Raw genomic sequence first — 24,601 nt, forward strand, 5'->3', positions numbered from 1 at the left:
CTTTAAACAGCAAAAGTAATTTGCGAGCCCAAGGGTTTTCATTTGTTGTAGTTTTCCTTTGACGACTCCAATCACATTGAATTGAGGAACAATAAGCCTGCTGATTATTGACCGGCATGACTTTTGCACGCGTGCAGCAACTTAAAACACAGCGAGTGATTTGATGCTTCGTTGATGCCATCCACGTACTTTATTAGTTAAAGCAATCAGAAAACAATACTATTCCCCCGTCAACTGCCGGGCCTCATTCTGTCTGAATCAAGGGGTCCCTCCTCCTCCCTCCTGTCAAGACTCATACAAACAACAACAACAGAGCCGCTGTCATTTACTTACAGCAATGAATAGTTAAACTACACTCAGCACCTGCCTTTGAAGAACCAGCGATTTAAAAGCACACAGTCACGGCCAGCTAGCGGGAGGGCCACGACACGCCGCAGGAATGCCCTTCAGCCGACGAGAGGGGGAGGGGGGGGGGGGGGGCGCAATCTAACTCACAGATGGATTCTGTACAGTGAGACTAAACACCACGATGGCGTACAGCATATATGTCAGAGTCAAGGCCCGCGGGCCACATCCGGCCCGCGAGAAGGTTTTTTACGGCCCCTGGGATGATCTTGATTTATTATTAGAACCGGCCCGCAGACTGCAGCAAGCCGGCAGCCCGCAGATCTTTTACACGCACCAATACTACATTTCCCACAATGCAACGGTGACGCACCGAGCAGTAGGCTGCTTCATTTCAATATTTATTGGCACAGCAGTCGTCAGCATCACAGTAAAATTAACTTTCAGATACCCATCAAAAATGGCAAAACGGAAGGTGGACACTGAGAACCGGGGGTTTCAAACAAGGTGGGAGTCGGAGTATATGTTCACGGAGGTAGCTGGAAAACCTGTGTGTCTTCTGTGTGGAGAAAGTGTGGCGGTACTGAAAGAGTATAATCTGAGACGACATTATGAAACGAAACACGCGGACAAAAACAAGAATATGGACATGGAACAAAGGCTACAAAAGGCAGAGGAATTAAAACGAGGCCTCAAATCTCGACAGGCTCTGTTCAAAAAAGCCAAATCACAAGGCCAGGCTGCTGTCAAGGCCAGTTTTATTTTGGCAGAAGAGATCGCTAAATCAGCCCGGCCATTTACGGAGGGGGATTTCATCAAAAACTGCATGATTAAAGTTTGTGACGAAGTTTGCCCAGAAAAAAGGCAACTCTTTTTAAATGTGAGTCTGAGCAGAAACACCATTGCCGAGAGAGTAGACCAGTTGTCCATCAATCTAAAAGAGCAGCTTGTGAAAAGGGGAAAAGATTTCATTGCATATTCCTTGGCTGTGGATGAGAGCACCGACATTTCTGACATTGCCCAGTTGTCAATTTTCATCCGCGGAGTGGACTCCAGCCTAAGCGTGACAGAGGAGTTTTTGGCTTTACGTCCTATGCATGGCACAACTACGGGGCATGATTTGTATGAAGAGGTGTCAAGATGTGTAAATGAGATGGAGCTGCCTTGGGAAAAACTCGTGGGTTTGACAACCGACGGAGCACCTGCGATGTGTGGACACAGGAGCGGACTGGTGGCGAAGATACGGGAAAAGATGCAAGAGGAAAACGCGACAGGTGAGCTGACAGCTTATCATTGTATCATACACCAGGAAGCGTTGTGCGGTAAAGCCTTGAAAATGGAGCATGTAATGAGCATCATCACGCGCACAGTTAACTTTATCAGAGCCAAAGGTTTGAATCACCGCCAGTTCAAGGCATTTCTGACGGAGTTAGAAACGGAGCATGGTGATTTGCCTTATCACACAGAGGTGCGATGGCTAAGCCAGGGAAAGGTGCTTCAAAGATGTTTCGAGCTTCGTGAGGAGATTTGTCTGTTCTTGGACAGCAAAGGGAAAGACACAACACAACTCCGAGACGAAATGTTTCTGTGTGAAATGGCTTTTCTGTGTGACATTACGAGTCATCTGAATGCAATGAACTTGCAGCTGCAGGGTCGGGATCATGTCATCTCTGATATGTACAGTACAGTGAAGGCATTTAAAACCAAACTGACTCTGTGGGAGACGCAGATGCGGAAAGAAAATTTGAGCCACTTTCCCAGCTGCCAGACCATGAAAGAGAAGCTCTCTACCAGTGCGTTCCCGAGCGCACAGTTGGCTGATAAAATAGGTATGCTTGCCGCTGACTTTCGACGCCGATTTGCTGACTTTGAAGCACAAAAAAGCAGGTTGGAACTGCTCGGTAACCCATTTGCTGTTGACGTGGAAAGCTCACCACCAAACCTCCAAATGGAGTTGATTGACCTCCAATGCAATGATGCACTGAGGGCAAAATATGCGGCAGTGGGTGCTGCGGAGTTCGCCCGTTTCCTCCCCGACACAATGCCCCAGCTGCGCATCCAGGCTGCTCAAACGTTGTCTATGTTTGGCAGCACATACCTGTGTGAACAACTGTTTTCTTTGATGAACCTGAACAAAACATCACACAGAAGTCGACTTACTGCTGAACACCTCCACTCAATTCTGAGGATTTCCTCAGCTCAGAGCCTTACCCCGAACATTGATGAACTTGTGGAAAAGATGGGACACCACCAAGTATCACCCTCAACCTCAAACAAGTGAACATTACTGTGCAATCACATATTTAGAGTTTTTACTCAGTTCAAGTTTAAAAGTTAAAGTTTAATATTTGTTTTCACTGCATGTTACTTCTCCTTAAACAAAGTGTTGTTTTTGATTAATAGATTTTTGCACTTTATTTTATTGTATTTCAATCCAATTATATTTTAAAAATATTTCAGTTGAGTGGATGATAGAAAATTGCTATTATTGTTTTTTTCTTTGAAGTAAATTTAGCCCACTTTTGCTAAAATAGAAAATATAGGCTACTGATGGTGCCTTGAATACCGGTTTCTTTCATTTAATGTTCATGTTATGGGGATTTTTATATAAAGGAAATTTGTCTTTTGTGTCTGTTGAAAATTAAAGATTACTGACAGAGCCATAAGAAAATATTGCTTTATTTATCTGATCATATTGGAATATATTTGTTAGGTTTTCAGTAGGTTCAATTAGGTTCACTAGACTATATGCGTCATTTAAAAATTTTTCAATGAACATTCGAACAGTCCGGCCCTCGGCTTGTAGCTAAATTTTTTATTTGGCCCTCCGTCCATTTGACTTTGACACCCCTGGCGTACAGTGACTCAGACAGAAGGGATGCGATCTGTTGTTCCGCTGCGAGGGAGTCACAATTGACATGGCAGAACCCCGCTTTGAGATTCATGATCTTCGTGACTTGACGCTCCGCATTCCTCCCGTCATCTTCTCGAGGTGGATTACGTGAAAGCACAAAAGCAGCAGGTTAATTCGCCATGTGATCCGGGCCCTTTCCTGTTCTCCGCTAACAACACACATACACTGTCTGTTCATTTAAACAAAGCCTTATGAGCTCACGCTCCAGTGTAACCTCATCCAATGACAAAACACACACACACACACACAAACAAACACATTTCACACTCTCCTATTACTCTTACCAGCCATTCAGCTCCAGTTCCAGCAGCGACTGGGTCTTCTCTGAGTTACACTGCAAACACCACATGCTGGCCAGTACTCAGAAACGAAGTAATCCAAACATTAACCGTCCCCCTCACCAGTCCCCCATCACTGCCTACAAGGTTCCTCCAACAGACAGACGCATCTCAGAACCGCCATCTGCTCGAGCTTGTAGCTGCCTACTTCTTGCAGACGTTCCCATTTCTCAGCCATGTAAACAAGCAGCTCCCTATGGATGGTAGGCGTACATAGTCAGTGCTGAGTGGCAGTCTGTAATCTCTGACAGACAAATGGACCTCTTTCTTCCCTTCTGTCCTCCGTGTGCCGGGCTGGTAGGAGTATAAGGGGGGCGGAGGCTGGGAGACGGGGGAGTGTGGGTTTTTCTTTGCCAGGCCTTGTGCAGTATGGAAGGGGGCGGGGTGCAAGGAAGGGTGCGTGTCTGTCTGTGTGTGTGTGTGAGCGTGGTGGCTCTGTAGCTGGGTAGAAAGAGAGTGAAGGGGATGAGATACCTCCTGCACAATCCCTAATCATGCGAAGAAGGGACGCACAAATGACCCTGGAGCAGGAGACGTGGAACAGAAAACCCCGTTTCTCAGGCGTGTTATCAGAGAATGTGAAGAAGAGAGCTCCAGACGGCGAGGGACGAGAATGAGGGATAAAGCAAGGAGCTTAAGGCACCCAGCGTAGTGAATGCCAGCGTGATCCGGTCAGGTGCATATAGGTGTAGTAGATAAGTCGCACAAGAGAAAAAGGACTTAGTGGGGAGAGACGGGCAACACAACGAGAGCACCTCTATTAATAGAGCCTTTCAGGGCTGAGAAGTGACTGTTATGATGTGCACTAACAAAAGAACCAGAGAGGATTCTGTGTCTTTCTGCTGCAGCAAATCACAGCAGAGGAGAGGTTGTCCCACCTCTAGCGCCTCTATTTCTGACCTCCTTTAAACCAGCTTTCTTTGATTGAGTGGATACGTCATGCAGCTAAAAATGCCACCCGTACCGCACCGATCGTCCCAAAGCTCGCCGGGACTTCCGTCCAGCGTCACACATGCGGCGGACCCCAAAACCGACGGTGCCTCCTCTCTGGACTAAGCAGTGTTGTTGAGACAGGCCGGTGACTAATCACCCCTCTGAGAGAAGGGGGTTGGGGTAAACTGCCCCCGAGTCAAAGGTATTTTCTACCCAATGACAACAGGCACAGGAAACAGGAGAATGGCTCCCACATGGAGCCAGTTTAGAGAGACACCAATCTACACGCGCACACACACACACACACACACAGACACACCAGTCTCCAGAGGGAGATGTTGATGTCCTCTAATTACAGGTCTGCACCACTAAAATGATCCCCCTTCCCTGCACCGTTTTCATCCAAGACTTCAAACGAAAGCTGCAGAACGAGAGACAACTGAAAAGGAAAACGTGTGCAAATGTTAACATGCGCCGTGGATCGCAGCAGCGATTCAAGGCCCACAGACTTACTTGCAATGTGGGACTATGGCAGAATGATTATGTGCAGCGCGGAAGGCAGACAGACAGCAACCGGCCGACTGATCTATTTCAGTGCGAGACCTTGGCCCTGCATTCTGGCGGCTACAGCTGCTCACGCCTTGTGGAGCGGCAGACACTTGACTCAACTTACAGATCTCACCTATCACGCGATCTCCCCGCCCCTTACCGAGTGACAGCAAGGAAAACAAACAAACAGGTGGCGCAAAACCTATTTAGGAGGACGTTCCTTTAATAAAACTCTCATTCCTCATTATTCTATCATTTTGTTGTCACCCAAGATGGAGGCAGACATTTAGATCTTGAAACGTGTGCATGATATGAGATCTTAGCTCCGGTGCAGGCGGACCACGGGGAGTGGCTAACCAGACTTTATTTGTTTGGTAATGAGATGTGAATTCATATCATGGTCTCATTTTGAGGGCGAGCGAGCGGAGCGTCTAAGCCCCGAGCCTGTCGTGATTGTTTCAGCATGAGGCTCAAGGCCAGCAGCATTTTAAGCATCACATCATGTCATTCGATGAATTCCAGGTGAAGCCCGAGCTGTAAAAGTTTGCACAAACTTCGGGAACACTGAGTGAGCCTGTGTAATTCTCCCCGTCTCTCTCGCTCTTCCTCCTCTAGATCCGGTCTAGTCGTCCCGTCTGGTGAAGGCCCACTCCGTCTCCCGAGTCCTGGCTGCGCGGCTCCGCTCCAGCATGATGTCATTGAGAATTCCAAGCAGAGGCCCACTCTCTGCTCATAAAACGCAATTTCTTCAACTCAATACATATGGTCTCTCTCCATTCGAACTCCTACTCTGTCATCCCCTGCTTCGGTTGCACTGCCCTCCCCTTCTTTTCCTCTCCCTTCTTGTTTTAGTGTAAGGAAAGCAAGGTACATTGCACTCGGGGACGAGGCCGAAGGGGCACCCTCGGGTCAGCGACACACAACCGCCTTTATCAGGTGCGTTCCCACAGAATACCTGAATATTATCAGAGGAGCAGAAAAACTTGGGTTTTCCCATCGCCAAAGAGGCTGAAAAAAGCCAGAGCAGAGGAAACGACGGGGGAAAGTGATAACTTCCTGGAAACCTGGTCACAAGACTTTGGCACCGCGAGCTCCGTCTACATGACATCATGCGCCGTTTCTCATTATCTGCTTTTGCTGGACGCTGAGCGACCGAGACCTGAGCTACGAAACGGAAAATAAAACGAAAAACTCAGCCCATGCCTGGTCTGGAAACAATTAGAACGGGCTGATGTCATGGTTTGATACAACGGCATACGAAATGGGATGTAGTGGCCTGGGATAGCTTTGGGAACACAGAGGACTTTGTATCGGGGGGGGGGGGGGGGGGGGGACACAAAAAAGAAACACATTTTCCCTTTGAATTCTCAGGAACAAAGAATTGCTGTGCATAAGAAGGGTCTGGCAGAGTAATTAAAGGACAAGCCGCCTGTGCTCATCACATCCTGGCGGCAAAGCCGGAGCAGATGTGTTGCCCGTGGGATCCTGTGGGAATGATCAAAGATCATCAGCGGCAAGTGATGTCTGAGAGGCTTTTCCCCTGTTCATACATCACTTCATGTAATTCCAATCTGGATAGAAACAATCTGTTTGTCCAGACACATGGAAACTGAGGGCTAAACTGCAGGAGATGGCTTTGGAGATTCGTTTTGTGGCATCAAAACATCATTTGGAAGCAACTATACATTTTCTTTACACAAGCGCTGGCAGCCTAGATACGTCCTTTCCTATACGATTTGTTGACTTATTCTCTAAAGGAATAGTTTGACATTTTGGGAAATAGTCTGAGATGAGGAGACTCTCATTGCTGTCCTATATATCTGAGGCTACAGCCAGGAGGAGTCAGCTCAGGTTAGGATAAAAACTGGACAGCTGGCCAAGAAGTCACCGTCCAAACATTGTTTTCATCATGACAAATGTGTTTTTATTCCTCAAAAAGGTTTTATATCTGTATCGACACGCAGCCAACGTGTTCGCAGTAGTCCGATAAAGATTTCAAACAAACCTACGAACAGCCAGTATCACAATGACACCTGGATGGCTCTCAAACCCAACAAAAAGGGTTCCAGGTTTGCTCCTCAAGTCTTTCCTGGGTGGAGCGCTCTCTTGTTCCCTCAGTGTTTGCGTGGGTTTCCGCTCACATTCCAAAGACATATGCAAGTCAGGTGGGGTGGAGACTCTGAAATGGCCAAAAATAGGAATGTGGGCATCTCGCGACTTGTCCGTGGGTATTTCTCTGCCATCCTCAGAATGACTTGGTCGGCGGAGGAAATGCGCGAATAACATCACGGTGGGAACCAAGAAAACTGTTACGCAACAACCACAGATCTGTGTACTCCTTTATCGAAAAAAAAAAGAAAGTAAAATAAACTCCATGGAAGCATGGCAAATACTTCAAAGCTGAGCTGATTGCCATCTCTCTCACTCTCTATAAAAGGGTTAGTGGGTGTGTCTTGTTTACTGTTACCATTATTAGAAGCAGGCCCCGATTGTCCCATTTGCCATATTTCCCTTTCAGTTCGCTCCATTACCAGAGACCATGTTTCTCTGAAGCTCCACCCCAGCACAGAAACACACGACATCACTATTCCCCCCCCCTGCTAAAAATAGACCCATGTGAGGTGACACACTCTGGTAAACACTCTGCGAGGGAGATGAACAACGCTGCTAAGAGCACGAGAGGGAGGATACGCATCAACACGGGAGAATGGCCTCTGAATGCCCCGCTGATTTACTCTCATTATCGGTTCCTTTGTGGCAGATCGTCGTGCGGCGCTTCTTCAGTGACACTGAACATTTTGAGGGTCGGATTGGAAAAACAGTGAGAGACTGGTGTCTCCAGTGGTTTAGCGCTCTGAGCAGCACCGACTGAAAATGTGACAAAAGCCACAGCAGGGTATAAATACGCAAGGTGGTCATGATGGATGGAGGAGCGTGGTACCGCAGCCAAGACCGACAAAACAGGCCCGTCGGAGCCCTGACGCGATGAGGCCCATTCCACACCGGGCTCCCGGGGTGACAGCGCCACCCGCTGGTTAGAAGTGATACTATACGCACGCTTGAAGATGGACACCAGGCCTGGGGCCCGACATGTGGCAGTGATGTCATTGAGCACTACTTTAGGGGGGGGTGCAATGATCTATTTGAAGCCGTGACAGACCCACACCTGTCTCAAGCCTCACAGAGCAAGGCTCGTGGTTTACATGCAGTGTGTGTGGCAGAGCAAACATGATCATCAGCCTTTGAAAAAAATATATCTAACAACATATCTATCCCTCGATATAAACCAGATACAATCCTTCAAATAATTAACGGTGAATGTGTGTGTGTGTGTGTGTGTTTGCGTGCATCGGTTTGTGCACCTTGCGATGCAATCAATTTGGAGCCATGAGCGAAATGATATTGTTGAACCGGGTAAATTGACTGGAGGGCTTACAATGACAAGAATTGCCGTTTCAATCAGATTCCATTCATTGCCGCCTGCACCAGCGATCAGATAAACAGCTGATGATGTTGAAGATGTTGCGTTCGCTCAATCACTCAAATCAGATTTCATTAGCAGGCAAGCATGAAATAGTGTTGTGGTTTAGAGCTGATTGTGGTATAAATACGTCTTCTACGAGGCAAACAGACACGTTAATTGCATGGAAAGATTTGAACAGATGTCTTAACTTCATGGGCGCACACATGTCGTCCAATAGAAACACACGCTGCAACACAATAGATGCCGACACCGATGGGGAACTAATGTTGAGGAGAAACAGATAAAAAGGGAGGAAACGCAGATCAAAACCTCTTCATTCCTCCAATACTCAGACTGCGATGGCTCACATTCCAGCACTCACCTCTCCACACACGGCTGTCGAACCACTTCAGCAGAGTCTCCTTCGGGCCCCTGGACTCCACAAGCCGGGGCTCCAGTTACTTCCCGCTGCGCTCTGCCACGGACGCCCTTCCCTGGCAAAGCCGGCTGTGCCTCTGTGGCATCCCACGGCAGGAACACTACGGCTATTGAGCCCCCCGAGGACCACCTCCCGGGCTCGGCCGTCTACACTGGCACTGGCCATTGTTTGTGTTGGCACTGCGTATAAAGGCAGCCTCATTTCTGTTCCGTCACGCCTTTTCCAGTCTTTGATTCGGGAAAACACAGTCACTAAACGACAGGAGCAACCCTGTGGCGAAGGCCATGACATCAATGCCGGCCGCTGTCTAAAAATATTGGCCGTCATCTTGTTTGGTTATAATTCTGAGCCGCATTTCAAACTGTCGGATTCTGCTCCACATGGAAGCGAAAGCACAAAACGTATTTCATTCTAATGGCCCTCATTAGGCCGACAGTGATAGAATCATCGAGGAGACATCATGTTATTTTAGGAGAAAGTGCCCAAAAGAAGGAGAGGACTGAATGCAGAAGTGGGTAAGTGAAGGCAGTTACGAGTGTCATGATCTAATGTGCAAATACTGTCGAGTCACCTGAAGATACAACAGTCACATCAATGTCAACACGGAAATACAAGTGATGCCACAGAGGAGCCATTACTGCGATGATGAACCTCAGTTCAAGCTCAGTTCTGTTGTGATTCAAGTCATTTAATCAAGTTACTGCTTGCGACTACTGCGAGGAATCAACACAAGATGGAAGTTCCTTGTAGTAACTTCAAACATTGGCAGCAATGATAAAATAAAACTGACCACATAAGTTCAACAACTGGAAATATTTCTCATAGCAGCGACAAGCAAATCGAAATGACTTCGCTCATATATGTTCACCAAGTGAGAACGTTTATTCTTAGTCCCTAAGAGACGAGAGGTTTGAGCAATTATGAAACTGCTGCGTCAGGATTTGTCAAAGGAAATCCTGACCTTTGCCCCCCAAAACATGAAGCAGAAAACAACCTCCAGACCAAGTCATCTGAGAACACGAGAAAACTCAGGATCAACTTACACCAGGCGTGAATTTGATCGCTTGTATTTAAATATTAATTGAAAGCCACAGTTGAAAGCACCTCAACAATAAAAGAAATAATGAATGATTCCAGTCTGTACTGTTTGTGTCTTCACTGGACATCAGCGCAACGTATTGGGAAGGTTGAAAATAAGCAAAGAAATCGTAGAAATTTAAAAAAAAAAAGAAGGAAAACATTGAACTTTTTCAAACAACACAGACAACGTGGAACCAATCAATCACAGGACAAAAGCACAGCGATAAAGCAGTCAATCGTCGGTCTACGCTCTTCTTCTCTGGAATGTGAGAGGAAGCAGCGGAAACCTTTTGTGCAGGTCACGAGACTGCTGAGGAGTGGATTCATGTTGACATATTCCAGTGGAACAAGATATCCTGAGTGTGCAAGTTCCATTCATACCGCATTTCCACAAGGCCTGGTGGGTGCGAGTCAGCAGATCTTACACATTTCTACATCCAGGCAGGCCGGGTCGGACACGAAGACTCTACAGAGCGATAGAGACGCTCTGGGAATAACAAGCAGACTCAAATTCATGATAACAACCACGCAGCAGCATGTTTATCATTTCATTTCTCTGAATGCCCGAGACAGCGCCAAAGCATTTACAAGAAACAGGGTCGCGCAGGGGCATATGGATTAATTCACCATCTCTGTGAAGAACTACCTGACAGCGGCTAATGCCGTTTGGCTTTCCATTTAATTCACACACAACCAAAGCGTATCGAACGGTTTTCTAGCACACACACACACACACCGGAGCGACACAAGTCCTACAGGGGCGAGCTAGAGGAGAGAGAGCCACCCCGTATCATGCATCAACATCAGCACAACACTTGCAACACTCCAGACCAGATCAGAGGAGTCTCAGAATTCAGAAATGGGCATTTCATTACAGAGGGATAGATTTCAAACTGGGAGTAAATCTGTTGCCCTGGCTGCATCCTTGGTGGTATGATGTACGCTCCATAAAGCTGACTGGTTTATTGACTGAAAGCACAGTCCAGGTCTCTGCAGGCCGCAGGGCACATCGATCTGTGGCCCCTCAATTACTTGTTGGAGGCCCCCCTCCTGGTTCTCTGAGCCCACAGGAATACAAACTGGTCCTTTGTGCAGTTATGCATTGTATCACAAATAGAATGGTGCGGCGGAAGGTCAGTTTTAACAAAAGTTAAGATGGTTAAGATGAGGTCAGCGTGAGAAATACACAGGAACCTTTTTGTTTTTCCCAGGCGCAAGTGTCCAGGCCTAAAGAGTGAAACCAGTTGCAATGTCTTAAACCTGTATTATTTTCAAATGGCCAGCAGGGGGCGACTCCTCTGGTTGCAAAAACAAGTCCGATTTTACAGATGCAAGTCCCCTTGAAGCGAGCCGGGCCCAAACTGTCTAAATCACAATTTCCGAGGCTGTAACTTTAAGCAATGTGGCAAAGAAATACTTTTGTCTTCCAACGTTTATCCTTTCAGTTTTAATTTCATGAAAGTCAATAGGCGACTTCACCAATGGGTGACTGCTTGCACTTCTCATGTACAGCCTGTTTTTTCCACTAAACACGACTTATTCTTGTTTTTCCATGCAACGTGCTTCCAAAATAAATGGGCTTGGACAAGGATGTGGAAATATCAGAGGGCAGAGAGGATGTTTCTCTGCCTCCCACTTTCTGGAATCCCACAGATTTGTCTGAGAAGTCGAGGGTGCGGCCAGAAGACTTTGGCAGATTTGTTTTAACGGGTTAGTTTGGGGCTCTTTTGATTGAATGAGAACTGTCATTTTAATCAACAGTGCTTCCCAACAGCCTCAGGTCAATCAAAAGCAGGAGGCCGTATCGCCAGAGAGTCTTTCTCACCACCGCACGGTGATCTACGACCGACGTAAACATCAACACGGGCCACATGAGAACGCTTTCTCTTTTGGCGGAGTCCATTTCCTCAAGCTGCTTCTACAGTACCGCTACAGTTTAAAGTTGTTTTCACTTTTGATATATTAGCTTGGCAGAATATTTAATAGAAGAAGGAACATTTCTTCTGGGAACGGGCAGTCTGACGCTGTCTTACATATATTTGGTTTACCTCAGATTATGAGCTGCTGAACTTATTCCAAAAAATCTGCAGTTTTGAGTTTGCATTTTACTCGGGGCGACCGCCGGTATGACATGGGCGCAATAAGATACACTGGGAAGCATTTGATAGTAATTAATGGCAAGAATATGGAGCCATATATGTTGCATTTCGGGTACTTTTTGTTGCTCGCTTGGAGGCAGCGGAAACAAGACGTAAACACAACCGTCGACCGTTTTCAAGCTGGAAACGGTGCTGATGAGAGCAGGCCATAAACCCACGAGCTGAGAGATGCTGAACAGCTCTGTAGAGTTGTCGTGATAATTATCTGTGAGTTCATCACTTCGAGCCCCCCCCCCCCCCTTTTTTGAGCCATTGTTAATATAAGAATATTGATTATAGCAACTTTAAGTGATTGGCTTTTGTTGTTTACAGAATACAAAACCATTTAGTTACCTATTCAGACGAGTTACTCTGTAGATCTGAAGTGTCTTCAATACTGGATCTGATGAAGTGCTACTGAACCCTGACAGCCTACCTGTCAATACCAGTTCAACAACTGTGCAACAACGCCGCTGTGTATACGGTCAATTGCCTCACTTGAACCTTCAACCAGTAAATTGTGCAGCACACTACAAAGATGTGGCAGTGACAGCTAGAAGGAGTGTCTTTAGAGGGAGGGACACGGTGAGTCAGCGACACACTAACATCCTGAAACCAACCCTGATAACAGGATGAGATCCTTTTCCTTCTATAATCTGTTCATTTCTTTGAAACTGAGCACTAAGAGCTCCGTCACCGCTTTCGGTTACACGAGAGGGCCAGTGCGAGCGTGACAGGTTCACTTTATTGTCACAAGGTTAAGACGCTTGCTCCTCGGCATCGTGTTTAAACAGCTCTGAGACCTTACTTAACGGAATACCGAATAATGAGCAGCGTATCCAGAAAAGCCAGCTCGCCGTTTTCTATTCTTTTGCGATTTCTTTGCGTTTAATGATGAAACACGGAGGAATTCTGTGTAATAAAAAAAAGCAATTGAGATTCATAGCTGCGGCACCGTGCCTAATGATCCCAGAGGGGAATTCTGCCTTTTTTTGCTGAACCACAAAATGTAACTGAGCAACGTCCTGCACCGGGACAACGAGATAACACAACATGTGACGTGACGGAGTGTAAACACAGGACAGAGGAGAGATAGGTGGACTGAGGGAAGGACAGAGGGGTGAGTCGCACGTGATATGGAGCGAGGCTGCGAAGGGGGGGGGGGAAGAAAAAGCAGCGTGCACATGACTCTAAATAAGAGCCGCAAATAAACACAAACAACTATCCCCCCCCCCCCCCCCCCCCCGCCGCCTCCCCGGCACTGTGCATGAGTGTGACATCAGACTACAGAGCAGTGGCGTCGGCACCCCAGTGTACGAGCATCGTCCCTTTATTCTGTTCATCTCTCATGTATAGAGACGATGCTTATCGTCATCTTCGACTAATCTGTTGATTGTTAATATTTCGGATGAATTGGGAAATTGTTTAGTCGGGTGACGTCTTCACAGAGCTCGTTAAACATCCGTCCAAAAGTTTAAAAAAAACACTTAAATTAAAAAAACAAAACTTGGAAATACTCACACTCGAGAAGCTGGAAACAAAAGAATGTTTGTTACTTTTGCTCGATGAACGACGTAAACAATTGATCACACTTGCTGGTTATTATATCATTTTCTGTCCAGTAATTTCATGCACAGCAGCTCAACACACACCTGCAGTGTCTGACAACATAAACACCTGCTGTGTCCTCTACAGAAGCTATATGAACCTGTACTTCACAGCCAGAGAGATCACGCACGTGCACACACACACCGTCAGAGTCTAGCCCACCTACCTCCACACATCTGTCTCCGGGTTGGCCCTCACGGTGCAAAACAAACGAAACAAAGTCCGGGCTTTGATGACAAATTGCCACGTAAAGGTAAGTTGCCCGTGGTTGCTGGAAAGCCAGACTGGATGTCTCAGGCACAGCAGACCGGGAACCTCCAACCGACTGATTTACTCTCTGCACGAATCAGCACATTCCCCTGAACGTCAACGAAAAGAGGAGGTTCTCCTCACACAGAGCTCCCTCCCCTTGCTTCACTCAGCTGTGTCCCTCACAGCCTCACTTTTTCTTTGAATTTATTTGTTTAAATGTTGTATATTCTATCAGCTGTCTTCTCCTCCCCCCCAACATTGCTCTCTGACCATTTATTCAGCTGCTGTGTTGATGTCTATGGTTCAGCGGGGACATGTACAGAGCCTGCGTGTTGCAGCCTGCAAGGTCACCGATTGTTTTGTTTTCTCTCCCTCGCTCTCTCTCCAGGACACACGGTGCAGCCGAGGGGGAACTCTGAGCTCTCCAGGACACACGGCGTAGCCGAGGGGGAACTCTGAGCTCTCGACCAGAACACATCCTCCGACAGCCCGAGCACAATCCAAAACGTGGTTAGATAACAGGTCATCTAACAATCTCTTTATATCTGAAGAGAAATCAGAATACGACTCACATTAGGTTACACAGTCCAACGCAAAAGGTCTGAGTTAAACAATCAGCCACTGTGAAAACAGTGCGAGTACAGGATGTGAATGAGGCATACGGAGAGCGCCGACACTGCGTCTGTTAAGCAACGCTGTCCAAGATTGCCGGCCTGCAAAACATCCACCTCTCCAGTGTTTACTCTGCCCCGGTGTCCTGCTCAGACCAGTTCGGTCCAGTTGGCCAGAGCCGATGAAAACGTGTCAATACTCTCGATTCTCAGAAATGAACACTCACTTGCCGGCGTGGCTTTCTATAATTTAAAGGGACGGTTCACCCCAAATCAAAAAGTTGTCCAAACACCACCTATTCATCGAGATTGTTTTGGTGCGAGCAGCCTAGTTTGGGAGATGTCGGCCTTTTCTTTACTATAATGGGACGATGTGGCATTCGGCTTGTGGAGCTCAAAGCGGCAAAAAAAAAAACTCAACAGCGATGTCATGACCGGGTTACTCAAGGTAATCCAGAGAGCAGTTTTATGTAGGAACTACTTTCTTTCAACCATAGTTCCACAGTTATTTTGGAGGTGAACTATCCCTTTAAATTAAAATAAAACATTTCCTCTCCGGCAAAATGATGATTTGAACAGAGCTGTTAAGTAAACCTGAAAAGCTTCTATCTGGGAGAAAAGCCAGAGAAACCGGCTGCAGCCGTCTCTGTGGGACACCAGGCAAGGCAGTGGCCTTAAATCGTCTCCTCTCACAGTGGCGTTTAGGACTGCTCCTTTATTTGACTTGAAATATCTCACATTGTTTAAATGCCCTTGACTTACTCACAGCAGAGTGCCATCATCAACTGACTGGTTTGATGTGTAAAAAAACAATGGACCATCCACATGCAGGGAGGGAGATTCACACGAGAAGGCCGTTTCTCTGTCTCTCTCCCAACAGATGGTGCTAGTGGACAGTAAACGCTGTGCTGAGTCTGGGACTGATTTAGGGATACATGACTGATCAAAAGACACCCACTCAAGTGTATCAAGAGGGGGCAAGGAAACAAGTTAATGTAAAGTAGAGCAGCAGGGGGAGGGTTACCGTTTTAAAAAAAGGGGAGAAAATGTGCAGGAAGAAAGGAATGAGAGCATTGGCTACACACACACACACACAGAGAGAGAGCGAGAGCGAGAGAGCGAGCGAGAGAGAGAGCGAGAGAGAGAGCGAGAGAGAGAAATTATTCTGCAGGTCCCGAGGGAGCTCATTGAAGCTGCAGGCGAACATGTTTGCGTCTGTGTGAGGAGACAGGTTTTTCATCTCTTACTCTCATTTGTCAGGAATTTACTCTTCAATTGCAGCCCTGAATGGCCTTCAGTTTGAAAGGAACCGCCTCCAGTCGGAGTAAAAAAAGCCTGGTGGACACGACACAGGAAGTCCCACTGTAATGCTACAACTAGTAATGATAATGATCCAGACAATTATCAATAATTCATCTCCTGCGCACCGGCGATTCATGTTCGGTGGTCAGATTATTTGCAGTCTAAAGAAATAAAAAAAATCAATCCAGACAGACAACATCTGTACGGTGTGAATGATGTCATGTGACTTTGGGGAACCCGAGTGATGTCCACATTTGTTGTGTCTCTGTGGACGCCGCCTCGTAGATTCATCTCTAAGGCCAGTTGTCAAGGCAACAGCGATGGCTGACAGGGATAAATAATAATTTGTACCGTCCGTCAGGTTAGAAGCTACACAGATGTCTGCCGTGTATGTGTTGCGTTCACACACACGGCTCAGAGCAATTAGTCCAATCAGGATAAACAGTTAACTGTAATGACTGTTTACCCGCCACAGTCCCTGCCTCCCCGACAGCGCGCGTGGCTGTTCCACTATCATGCAGCGACGCGTGCTGATTTCATGGGCCTGTGCAATGCTTGCAAAAACAATTCAGTTTGTGATTAAATATTTATCAATGAGAAAAAAAATGTAAATCCTGCTTTTAATGAGCCTTAAATAATAGAGCCACAGACCCTACAGACAATGCATGGCCCCTCTGCCAGTTGTGCTTCAAATGATCCACGATATCATAGAACCTTGGACCATTATGCTCTAATGTTTCGTCTTCCGCCAAGAGCGATATCTCGTCCACTTATTCATTGCAGGCTGAGACAGAGCTGAAAGCCCACAAAGGGACCACTCTGTTTTATAGAGTAAACGTGCTATCATCGACTAACCCCCGCCCCCCTGACCCGACCCCACCTCGCTCATTTCTGACATAAATCAAAACACACTCTGGATAATGAGGGTGTCACTGAAAAGAGAACGTAGGTGGATTAGCAGCAATTACCGCCCTGAGCTCCGGATGCTCAGCTCGTTCACCGCTGTGAGGTGGTGCAGGTACAGGACAGCGTATACGCGCACTGATTCCAATCCACAGCAAAGCAGTGGGGCAGACTAGCGATAAATAAAGATGAAGAAGCAAAAGGCCACGCATGCCAGCGTTCACATTCTGCAGCAGAACACCAAGTTGGGCTCCCGATTTTGCAATAACGAGTCCATCTCTGCACGTGCGTAACATGTTTGCATGCGGATCGGTCCACGAACCGAGAATCGCACACAAACCAAGACTGTACATGTGCGATTGTGTGCACATGGCACAACAAACACAAGGTGCAGAGTTTGTATAGAAGAGCTGCAGTGCAGCAGCATGAGCTCATCACTCTTCTCTTCATCCGCTCCTCCTTCACTGCCCCCCCCCCACACCATCCTCCCCATCCCGCCCCTCCTCACAGTCGGCATTACATAAGTTAATGCAGCACACACCCTCATTATTCTCCAGGCAGGCGCTGTGAAGAGATGCAAAGGAATATGTCATCAGAAGTAGACTAACAGACAGAAGGGAAAAAAAAGCAGCAGAAAGAGCCGGCGGCTGTGTTTCCCTGTTTCCCAGCATTCGTCACTAAGAGCAGAGGAGCAACGCATATTTTGGCCATGCTTTAATCATAATGCGTACGAATATATGACAATTTTTTCCTTTACGCATGCATCTCTATTTGTATGTATTTCCCTCAGACACCTCAGTAGACACCCTGAACATGAAACGCTCTCTCTGTGGAGGGTGGCATTCTTGAGCAACACAGTAAACAAAGATGTACAGCTTAGCATGAGCAGTGTGGATACTGCAGCAGAGGCAATGTTCCCAAATATACTCTCCCACCATGTAGCTGATCACATGTCCTTTTAGCAAACAAGGCAGCCAGGCATATAACGGAAAACTATTATTCTTAAAAGGTGATGTAACAGTAACAGAGAAGAAGGGATCTTCCCATACGATGCTGATGTAAACGCAAGTGTAGATTATTCAGCGGCGTGGACATTGACTGCAACTTAAGCATGGATCAGAAAAAAAAGCCTTTTCATACAAAGTGCTTCAGATGTCATGTAAACCTCAGACACCGTAAACCAAAGCACAAACACACAGCGAGCCCTTTTTCTGGTCACGGGCACGGATTCAAGAAAACAAAAAAAACATCCATAATGATGCACCCGACTGTGGATGCCAGCCAGTGGCAAAAGCCTGAGGATGTAGGCTGTTTCAGTGTAAACCTATTTTCCACTGGAGATGCATTTTGGACAAGCACGAGTCCAACCATAAATATTCACAAACATGTCAGCGGGAAATATGCTGAATCCACGATATGAACTCCTACGTTTGGACTTGGCAGCAGCCTGTGTGACTGTGGTCAACATCTGTAGATGAATGCTATAATTCCAACAGGAACATTACTGTGACATGTGATCTATCCAGCAGCAGATCTGCAAGGCATGAACACCGGACCGCTCTTCTGTTACGGCGAGCTGCAACTTGAGATCTCCATCATCCTGACATCTCTGACCAGAACACGGCTTCCATCCTAGACACGTCTCAGCTTTTCCACCCCGGAGAGTACTTTTCCCCCCCCACTCACCACAGTGGAACTGCAAGCTCGCTTTGGCAGGTTGCTACTTTTCCATTACAAGCAGCCAGCCCCCCCCCCCCCCGCCCCCAACAAAAGAGGACCTCACTTGTCATATAGCCAGCGTACCAAAGCAGGGGACCAACAAAAGGAGTCAGTGCCTCCTGCTACCGCTACACATACGATTATGTCGGCGCTATTTACCTATAATGAAGCGGCGCAGCTCCGTCGGACGGCGTTTAACGTCCCAGTTCGTTCAGATGAGACTCTACAGAGCGTCCTCCTCCACTCCGTCCCACGGAGATCCACTGTGGGACGAGGAGGCGCGAGTGGCAAGCTCCGGATCGGCACACATTGAATAAGTAATGCCGTCGGCTTACTCTCTGACACGGAACCAGAGTCGTATCAGATGTGCCCTGGTGTCTCGGGTGTCACTGGAACGGGATTCCTGAGTCGTTCCTCATGAATCGCCTCGTTATTGTTTTCCTCAAAGACATTTAGCAGCTTAGCGTTAACGCGTTCAGGATGTTTACCTACATTGCCTCAAAAATATTGTTCTGCCAGTAAGGAGAGTAACATCTGATCTGATAAACACAACAAACACAAAGGAGCGTAGGCTAAAGAGACATCATATGAGCGGCCTGGATGTTTGGAGATGTCAACACTGTGACTTACAGAAGTGCTGGAAAACGGATGAGTACTTTAGAGTTTCCCTGCCGGCTCCATGATTACAATCACAGGTTGAATGTAACAGAAATGTACAATGGAAGATAGAAAATCAGTCAATCATTCACATAACTCCACCACTGTGGATAATAACAATAATAATAATAATAATAATAATAATAATAATAAAAGGGGCAGAAATCTTGTCTCCGTCATACAGAATAAAGGTAATCTTTGTTCTGGTTTCTAGCAGAGATTTGAATCCTGCACGTCTGAGGACATTCCTGCAATACTGAGACAAAGTTAAGAGATAATAAGGCTCAAGAGAGACGAGAGAAGAATGGCCAGATTATTTCTAAGTCTTCATTATTGAAGAACACGTCCTTCATGAAGTAGACTGCCCTGAGAGACCTTGGGAACGTCTTTACTGTTCAATGTCTGCCAGGGTTAATATATTTCCGTGGTTCTGGACAGGAAACCGTCGGGCTGGAGCATATAGACAGGAATGTTATGTGATCGGTCGAAAACGTCAGAAATATCTGCAGAGGCTGCTGCGGTCGGTCGGAGCGGCAACCGCCACTTATAACCGCGCGCCGCTGACGTCCACGCAGGCGGCCTCCTTACCTTATAGTTCGGCTGGTAATGCAGTACTTCCACATCGCATTCCACAGGGCAGTGACATCACCGGAGGCATCAGACATGCCCGAAAAAAGTGCGCATGGCAGTTTAAAAACAAAAAAAAGTTTCAAAAAGAAACAAAAAACGGCAGCAACTCCCCCCTAAAAGAGCCACCAAAAGCAGTCTGTGCTCACTCCCTTCTCGACCACAAATTACACCCCACATCCTTCACTTTCCATGGAAAACCCGCAGAGAAGTTCATTCTTTCCCTGCTAAAGTTACTTCGTAGGTTTCTCCCTGCCCCAGTTTAATGTTGGGCTCTGGGTTGCTGCTCCAGCGAGCTGCCTGATGACCAAGTAAGGTAAAGGCCCCAGTACGTATAGCAGAAGAAGAAAATCATCCCTCTTCTTAACAAAGGCTCTCCACCCACAACCAAGTCCTCTTTCTGCTCTCCGCGGACACCCCTTCCCTTTTTGTGCCGTCCAATACAATATTTCACTCATCTGCTGCTCCCCAATGGTGATGGGCAGGGCCTATGATGGGAGTTTGTGTTTATGTGGAAGGGACTGTAAGAGAGAGAGAGAATATATAGATGGAGAGATAGAAGGAGCATGAGAGCGCTTTCCTTCCCTGTGTGTATGGTAATACTTGGGCACATGTCCAACAATCACACCGCTCTCAATGGGAAGGCCACGCAGGAGGGAGGGTGAGCCCCAGTTCAGCAGCTGGGAGAGGCTGTTTGGAGTTACTACACTGACCTTGCTTTAACAACCCGGTCCCGGTCCCGGGACCCAACCGGACTGTGTTACACTGGAGCCAGAGCCATGTAATGAGTTACGCCCCGTGACCAGGACGTTCCAGGAACTCTGCGGGATTAGACGCTTTATGAGTTGTTCACAGCGTGTGGAAAATAATTATAACAACACTCATCAGACGTCCTAAATCATTCCAAAGGCCGCTGAGTCACAGATCGGCCATTAGCAGCAGTTAGCAAAAGGTTTTGTGAATTATTTCACACGAGGTCGACCTTTTGAAGGCAGATTTGAAATGCTGCACATACAACATTGCAACGAAGCCTACATTCTAAGAACAGTTGCGAGCTGACTCTGTGATGCATTATTAATGACTCACGGACATACTGCGATTGCTCACCTTCAGTATCCTAATGCTCGTGACAAACCGTGTGTTGTATTTGCGAGAAGGCATTAGCATATAGACACGTGACAGCGATGGCATGTGCGCTTGGATTTCACAGGTACTGAATCAGTGTCTTCACACCGCAGCCCTCGCTTCTGACTCAGACGGCAAACATCTGCACGGCGGGAACGCGACCGGCTCGATCCGATATGTGCAGCAGCAGGAAAATGAACCAAAATATTGTCTGTGCGACTGAGAGTGAGGTAAGCGATGCCGAGGAGCTGCAGACATCTGAAGCTCAAATTGCTGCTTGAAATAAACACGCTGCAGATAACGGAGGCAGATTGAGCTGAAAGTGATGAAGACCACCCAAATGTTAAAGCTCCTTTATCATCGCGGGTAATTCATTCATATCTGGAGTTTTTGTTCTTTGCATCTTCAACAGATAGTGGTGGTTTTGTGCAAAACAGCACCATGTGCATCTCAGTTTAAGGGGGTGGAGTGCATGTATGGGACGTGGAGCATCAGATATCTGGGTCGTGATAGGCAGTAAAAGGTCTCAACACCTCAGCAGGGGGATGGGGTGAGCAAATTAGAAATCTCTCAGCCATTTATAGAAAAGACAGCCGTGATGGTCAAGCCGTTACATCCTCTGATTCACTGCTGTGTGAAGTGTCACCAAAGGGCATTAAATCAAATCTGATGACATGATTGGCATGATGTGTTGAAATAAATCCCAAAAGACATTATAGATTCATGAGAAGAGAAAACCGATCGCCACCCTTGATGCGAGCTGCAGAGCTCGACCCGGTAATGGGGCTGAGATAACGCAGTAGGTGAGAGGTCACAAGATCACTCCAAGTGGCAAGTTACTTCACCGAGTGCTTCAACAAAACAACAAAACAACAGCCGTAACCTGGTTCGCTGTGACGAATCGATAACGGTTCAGCCAGCTCTCACGCTCTGAAGCCTCCCCGAGTCAGCCGGTACGTCAGCGTGCAGAGCAGCTTTGATGAAGTAATTCAAGAGTCTGTTTTAAATAGAACTCAACGCAGGCAGCAACATCAACACGCTGACGGCATTCTGTGATAGTTACGAGTTGTTTAAAACAAGAAGTGCAATGGCCGATCCGAGCCAAACGTGACTTCGGACATTTTTTAAACCGTACCTCTTGTAGAAGTTGTTGTGTGGGTGCAAACACAGCACGTGCCAGTAGTCCAGGCAAAACGCTTTGAACTTCCACATCCTCAGGCGAGACGATCAACGGGGCAGAAGAGCGGTGGACGGGTCGACGTTAACGAGCACCATGGCACCACAAAGAGCAGGACGCTGACGCTTCCTCCAGCCAGCGAGTGAGTGAAGCCCTGGCTTGGATGTCGGGATCTGTCCTCCTCAGGAGCTCCAGCCTGGATGACAGCCTGAGTGGTTTTAACCCGCCCAGAGCGACCACATCGCTGCTGGACCTGTCTCAGTCATCGCCAAAACCAGGAAGCCAGGCCCTTTCAGGAACCCTCTTCAGGGACCGATCTGGACCCGGTTTTAAAGCTCAGGATCCAACTTTCCTAATTGAAGCTCTATTTTGGCCGCTTCTCCTCTCTTTTAGCTCCGATCCAGGTCAGTAAGTCAGTCTGTCCTCTGTGCCGGTCCCCGAACACAGTGCGTCAGTCCAGGATCCTCGGAGACATCGTGGCTGCAGCCGAAGCTCTGCACCTCTCCGGCAAGGCACAGGTAGTGGAATGAGTGGGAGCACAGACACGGAGAGGAACCCTCATCCCCCGCTCTAACAGGAACAGACTCGACGGGGGGGGGGGGATCACCGGTGGCCTCCGTCTCCTCCTCTGCTGCAGGAACAAACTTTCTAGCGAGGCGAGAGGCCGGGTCTCCTCCTCTCACTCCTGCAGCCCAACGACTTCCTTTCTCCGTCCTCCTATCTCCGTCCCCTTGTCCTCTGCTTCCTGCTCTCTCCGTCTCCCTCTTACAGCTGCTGCTGCTGCTACCATCCACACAGGACCTCCCAGAAATGTGCCGATTCTGGTTGCTGGGCAACACTAGCGTACTACTGGAAGCTTCAAATGGAAGCCTGGCGGAGAGCGGCCCGCCATTGGATCGGCTTTTCAGCGGGGAGGGGCCCGCTGCAATGTTGTGTGACCACATGAGTTCAAACACATGCTCCGTTTAAATAAATACGAGCTTCAACAGCCCTCATGTTTCAGTAAAGAGAGAGGTTGCTTTACTCGACAAGGTCACGGAAGCGCTGCGGAAAACACAATTGCACATAAATTGCTTGAGCAAAATGCTCAGTTATGGTGAACGGGGCGATTCATGGACTGAATTAAACTGGAGTGCGGAGATAAGAGTTGTAAAACGGTGAAAAGTCTGCAGAGAGAATTCATTTCCTGTGTGTGAGAGGGAGCAGCATCTTCAATAGAAGCATGTCCAAATGTGCTGCAGTGCTTATAGTGCCATGAGAGCGGGACACACGGAACGCTGCTCTCTTTTCTTGCAAAAAAGGGTTTTTTTGTGCACTTGAACACAAGCACAGTGCTGCTCTTTCTCTGCCTGAGAGGCAGTGCCACGCTACAGTGCCACCCAGTCCCAGCAGCCATGGGAAAAAGGGGGTGTGGAAGGGGCCTCTCATCAATATTCAGAGTCCAAACACACAAACACACTGAAAATACTGCATACATACACAAACAAGTAGTTGCATATGCAAACACAAGCACCCACATAAAAAAAATAAAAAAGTGTGTATTTTCACATCAACACACTGACTGGTGCAGTTAGATCCGTTTCGTCTGACAAGCGATCTCCGCACGACTCTTCTCACGCACCTCCTGGCACAATCAGAGCTTCCTTTCGGTTTCACCCCCCCCCCCCCCCCCCCCGAGCCAAGATATAGAACGACCAGAGCAGCACAAAGGCCATACTGAGAGTCTGTGTGAACGGAAGGGACACGAAGGAATTCATTAATCTACACAACATTCATCAGCCTTTTGTCACAACTCGGGCCGTCCGGATTTACACACATCTCGCAGAAAACAACCACACACACACAGACACACACACACACACTGATGGAATTTTCTTTTCATCTGTGCATCTGTTCATCTCAATCTCCATCAATGAAGAAAAGCTCTCAGCGAGCTGACATTTCACATTCCGTCTACGTAACAAGTGCGATTGTCTTTCTGTTTCAATGTCTCACACTTTAGTGGTCACGTATCATTTGCTGGAAAGCACAGACGCATTCAGAGCAGATTATCAGATAATATTTAGCGACAGAGGACGATGGCGGAGATCAAATGCACCGACATTAAGGATGCAGTTCCAAGGTAAGCGACTGCACTTATAAATATCTTTCTCAGTAGTTCAGCCCATTATCTCTTGTGTTGGTGATTCACTCATGAGGTTCATGCCAGATGGAGGAAAGTCTGGCTTCTTTGAGCGGTGAGTGTGGCTGGAAAGCCCACAGCGAGCAGAAACTTCGAGAGTCTGCCAAAAGGCAAAGAAGAGCAATTACTGCAGCACCGACTGGCATAAAACACAGGTGGCTCCCACTCGTGACGGGCTCGTTTTTGTGGGATGAAGCGCAGAGTTAGCGAGTATACAAGCACAACAGGAGATGATTTTA

The 24,601-nt window shown here is 47.4% G+C and overlaps 1 protein-coding gene across 4 annotated transcripts in view; it reads right to left on the reverse strand.

Annotated features, from left to right (window-relative positions):
* iqsec1a (IQ motif and Sec7 domain ArfGEF 1a) overlaps window positions 1–24,601 on the reverse strand; it is a 55,449-nt gene that overhangs the window by 16,055 nt on the left and 14,793 nt on the right. For 2 of the 4 annotated variants that reach the window (XM_079272982.1, XM_079272984.1), the window contains exon 1: window positions 3,544–3,830. The exons of 1 other annotated variant lie outside the window; for it this stretch is intronic. In XM_079272982.1, coding sequence (XP_079129108.1) covers window positions 3,544–3,608 — 65 coding nt within the window. In that variant the 5' untranslated portion in view covers window positions 3,609–3,830. Of the gene's footprint in view, window positions 1–3,543; window positions 3,831–8,751; window positions 8,812–24,601 lie in introns of those variants that run through there. One more of the 4 variants, XM_079272983.1, reaches the window with a different exon arrangement.

The sequence above is a fragment of the Melanostigma gelatinosum genome (genome assembly GCF_949748355.1).
Source record: "Melanostigma gelatinosum genome assembly, chromosome: 8".
NCBI classification, from domain to species: domain Eukaryota; kingdom Metazoa; phylum Chordata; class Actinopteri; order Perciformes; family Zoarcidae; genus Melanostigma; species Melanostigma gelatinosum.